Raw genomic sequence first — 4,688 nt, 5'->3', positions numbered from 1 at the left:
AAACGAACTTTCTTTAATATTTCGTGCAAATCCGCTAAATTTTATAGAGGGGTAGGAGGTGTCTTCGGCAGTGCTGGAATTCTTTAATACGGGCCGACTTCTGAAGCAGAGAAATACTACACTTTTGGTGCTATTACCAAAGGTACAATCCCCTATGACTGTTGGTGATTTTCGTCCTATATCCTGCTATAATGTAGTGTATAAGATTATTGCCAAGCTAATTGTTCAACAGCTAAGTGTGGTACTGGACAAAGTTATTATTCCGTGCCAAGCAGCGTTTGTGCCCGGACGAAGCATTGGAGTCAATATTATGTTGGCGCAGGAACTATTTACGGGATATAACCAGGCCCGTCTACCACCCAGATGTGCTTTAAAAGTTGATATTTGGAAGGCATATGACACGGTGGAGTGGGACTTCCTGATTTATGTTATGGAGTTATTTGGGTTCCTTGCTACATTCGTGAGGTGGATTGAGGCATGTATGACAACACCTCATTTTCTATTTGCCTAAATGGGAAACCTCATGGTTTCTTTAGAGGGGCTAGAGGACTTCGGCAGGGTGACCCTTTATCGCCGTACCTGTTCGTGCTTGTGATGGAAGTCCTACATTTGAGTTTCCTACAGTTGATTGATCAGGATGACTTATTTTCCTTCCAATGGAAGTGTGATGCAACCAAGGTTTTTCAGTTAGGGTTTGCTGATGATTTGTTGCTATTCTGTCGAGCGGATATGACTTTGTTGGTGTCTTCAAAACTGGATTGGATCGCTTTGCTGAATGGTCGGGGCTCAGGCTGAACGTGCAGAAAAACCATCTCATTATTTCATGTTCAGCATAAGGATTACGCGAGGAGATGCTGGGAACTTGGATTTCAACAAGGGGTCTTATCGATGAGGTACTTGGGATTACCGCTTTTATATCCGTGCAAAACAAACTCTCTCAAAATTCTTTCTCAAAATCCTAAACCTTTCTCTCTCAAAATCTGAACTTGGAGGGACTTCTCTCTCCATTTACACATCCCTATGCTCTATGACCGGCGATGGAGACGACTTTGGAGAGGATGGAGGATGTGAAGAGGAGGGCGGCCATGACGCCGATTTGGCCGGTCAGACGATGGAGGATGGTTGCACGTCGAACATGATAGTTGAACGTCTCCAAAAGATGGCCACCGGCGATTTCTCGACTATTACTGGCGATGACTTGAGGCGCCGCCCTACTCTAGGGATAACAAGCGCAAAATCAAGCGACTCACATGGCAAACATTGTTTGATCTCCTTCAACATGCCTGAGTTCTCAAAACTTGCCAATACGGTGATAGATGCCAGGGATAAACAAGCTTTGGATGCGCTGTGTGAACTAAACAACAAATGGACGAGGCGTTTGGGGAAGAAGCAACAACGCGCTGCTTTCCGCCATCTAGGGAGGCGATTCCCACGATGTTTCTGCCCATAGTATGGAGGCCGCCTGTAAGTCATATTCAGCCACCGGTTAGGTGAGTAGAGACGACGGAAACGAACTTGCTTTAATAAAACAGTACAAAACAACTAAATTTTGAACGTTCTCAGAATTCGACGAAACTTAACCCAAATGTTGATCAAGTTTGTTTACATACTTAACATTTATTTTTCAACTCACAAGTAATTTACGTACAATTATGTTGAATCTCATAAAAGAGCGGCGGCATTATTCCCAAGAAAAATCAATGACATTGATTTTAAAATTATAATAGAATACCTTTTTGTCATACCAATTTTTAAATACTCGAATTTACCCTTTAGTTTATTTTTTCTCTTAATAAAAGAGTTTGATCAGAATAGTAATTCCAATATATATATATTTCTTTAATCCCAACCCACTATTTAACATTTTTCTCTAACCTTACTTCTCCATTATTCTTTTATTTAATCTATACATAATTATAATTTATTTTTTCTTTCTCACCTTACTGTACGTTTTTTGTTTTATTCTCATGAATTTCTTTCTTTATCATCCCCTAGCACCATGATTCTTTCTTTTCACAATTTTTTTTCTTTTCACAATCTCATACAGAATCGCGTGCAACAATGCCTAATTGATTTTAAAATAAAAAGTGGTCAGTGGACTTTTCTAGTTCATCCAATGTGGTGTTGTTGGCTTGATAGTCATCACTAACAAAGTATGGTGATATTTAATAATGGCCCCATATTTTTCAAATTTTTAGAGTTAAATGCAAGAAAATTCTTTTTCAAAATAATTATAAGTAAAAAGTTATTCTGAAAACTAAATAATAATAACTAAAATAGTTGATTTTATGTTTTGGAATCTTATTTCATGTTGTTTATATAGCTTCTATCTTTTTTTCAGATACAATATAGTGTAAAATAGGAAAAAGTATTTGAAAACTAAATAATAATAACTAAAATAGTTGATTTTATGTTTTGGAATCTTATTTCATGTTGTTTATTTATCTTCTATCTTTTTTTCAGATACAATATAGTGTAAAATAGGAAAAAGTATTATTTTAGTCCGCTAAGTATGCCTAATTTTAATTTTAGTCAGATAACTATGTATATTTTTGTTTAGATCCAGTAACTTATGAAATTGCTTAATTTTAATCCTCTGGCAGATTTTCGAACAATTTTACCCCTATGCAACATTTGAAAAACAGCTTTTGAAACTATTACCTATGGATTTCTGGCATATGATTGTCGTTCGTTAACCTCAATTATTGTTTTCTTTGGTGACAGTCTCGAACTCTGGTACAATGCCATACTGATTCTTTTGACAGGAAACTTGAAAAACGCAGAGGTTGAACTTGATGCTCTTTCTATCTGGTACTACTCTTTCTGTTCTCTTTAATTTCCTCATCCTTCGTTTATACGACACTTGAAAATCCTTTCCATACTTCAGTCTTAGCATCAGTGGTTGGGAAATGATGATATCACTTGGTTTCATGGCCGCAGCAAGGTACTCTTTTCGTACTTACAGTTGCCTTATAGGCCATGAAAGCTAACAAAACTTGATCTCGATAATGTTCCAACTTTATATTGCAGCGTTCGGGTCTCAAATGAGCTTGGGAAAGGGGATTCTAAAGCGGCAACATTCTCAATTGTGAACATAGTACTAACTTCTTGTTCCATTGGATTCCTGTTGTTTGTATTTTTCCTGTTTTTCCGGGAACATCTGGCCTATATATTCACGAAAGATCATAATGTGGTTGCGGCAGTCGCGCACTTGTCGCCTCTTCTGGCGTTTTCTTTGAATAGCATCCAACCAGTTCTTTCTGGTGAGGGCTATATTCGGTAATTGATCTGATCGATATATTTCTTATTGCTTCTCCAAAATAACAAAACATTGTCAACGAACCAAAGTATGTGTGGATAGAATGTCTAGCTTCTTGCTATATTAAGCACATTGTGATGGGAAGTTTGGATGTAAACAGGTGTTGCTATAAACAGGTTCCTATTATTTGATAGGAATTCCCACTAGAGTTTTGCTTGGTTATGTCATCAAATTACAAATTGAGGTAAGTTTCCAACACGACCATCTTGTATGATATCGATACCATAATGTCTCTCACATTACATCCATAGTAGTAAACCTATTAAAAGCAAGCAATGCAATATCCTGTGTGTGCCTAGGGCTGAAAAATAAATCAAATAAGTCAATGTGCAACTTGACCTAACGAACAGTCAAATCGAGCTCAAACTCACTTTTTGAAAGACGATATAGGAAAAAAGAAATGTTTGACTAGACTCGAACTTGTTTTGCGCACTTGCAGACGTCAAAATCGTTGGTTCTTTCATGAGCCCGACACCTTCATATTTACGAGTTTGTTATTCCTCCATGTCATTTGCCATTAACTAGCTTGTTTCCACAGGGTGTTTGGATTGGAATGCTAATCAGCGCGTTCATTCAAACTATCATTTTGCTCGTATTAACAAAAAGAACAAATTGAGAAAAATAGGTGCACATTCCTTTGGTCTATTCACTATTTATTTTTCCAAGAATTCATTGAACAAATGTGATCTCTTTAATCCCTTCTTGAGTCTCTGCAGGTCTACATTGCTCGCACAAGAGTTAATAGATGGTTTGTGGAAGCTGAACCTACTGATAACTCAGGGGCCGCTTGATGAAAATTTGATTTTTCGAGCGAAAGTTTATATACCTCTTAATTTGTGTAATAATGCTGATGTTCTTGGGGCTTTTTCAAACAATATAGGTGATTTATGTAAATGATGACAACTTTCTGGTAAATTTATGTGTAATTTTAAGAAAGTATGACTGGTGTGTATAAATAAACCATAATCCCATGCAGATGTAATAATCCTTTTTTTAATAGCTTGTAATATTTTTTTTTAATAATTTCACTTCGGCTTCAGCTTAGGTCATCACCACGACTTACGATATGCCTTCAAAATTACACTCTAGTACAATACTTACACTCGTAAAAAGAATCGTATTCACAACTATTTAATTGATAGTAACACGTTCTTAACAACTGATTCAACAAGTATTTGTCAGCTCATTTTTACAACTCATTTTTGTTTTATCCAACAATCTTTAATGAGGTTAAAGTGTTGTAAACACTCCTTTAATTATAAAATTTAAGATTACAAAGTTATCATTTAAAAAAGTTTTTAAAAAAATTAGGACAACTGAACTTATTGATTTGTTCTATAAGGAGGCAATCGTAATTCAATTCAAATAA

General features: G+C 36.1%; 1 protein-coding gene across 1 annotated transcript; it reads left to right on the top strand.

The window, feature by feature from the left end:
• Nucleotides 1-1,027: 1,027 nt before the first annotated feature.
• LOC148789142 (uncharacterized) lies at nt 1,028-4,278 on the top strand. The gene is made up of 6 exons (XM_088877538.1): nt 1,028-1,436; nt 2,646-2,811; nt 2,888-2,944; nt 3,031-3,263; nt 3,420-3,503; nt 3,858-4,278. Exons 1-5 carry the CDS (start codon nt 1,028-1,030, stop codon nt 3,464-3,466), a joined length of 912 nt encoding a protein of 303 aa, XP_088733664.1. The 3' UTR covers nt 3,467-3,503; nt 3,858-4,278.
• Nucleotides 4,279-4,688: the final 410 nt, after the last annotated feature.

The sequence above is a fragment of the Sesamum indicum genome, linkage group LG2 (assembly GCF_026168435.1).
Source record: "Sesamum indicum cultivar Baizhima isolate 11 linkage group LG2, ASM2616843v1, whole genome shotgun sequence".
Lineage (NCBI taxonomy): Eukaryota > Viridiplantae > Streptophyta > Magnoliopsida > Lamiales > Pedaliaceae > Sesamum > Sesamum indicum.
Note: the sequence above shows the minus strand (reverse complement) of the source record. Positions and strands in the feature narration are given on the sequence as shown.

Bases quoted from the DNA above. Each gene is read 5' to 3' on its own strand.
- LOC148789142 (XM_088877538.1), top strand. From the start codon at position 1,028: ATGACCGGCGATGGAGACGACTTTGGAGAGGATGGAGGATGTGAAGAG. The intron at 2,812-2,887 runs GTACTACTCTTT...TCCATACTTCAG, and splicing joins CTTGATGCTCTTTCTATCTG to TCTTAGCATCAGTGGTTGGG. The intron at 2,945-3,030 runs GTACTCTTTTCG...TTTATATTGCAG, and splicing joins GGTTTCATGGCCGCAGCAAG to CGTTCGGGTCTCAAATGAGC.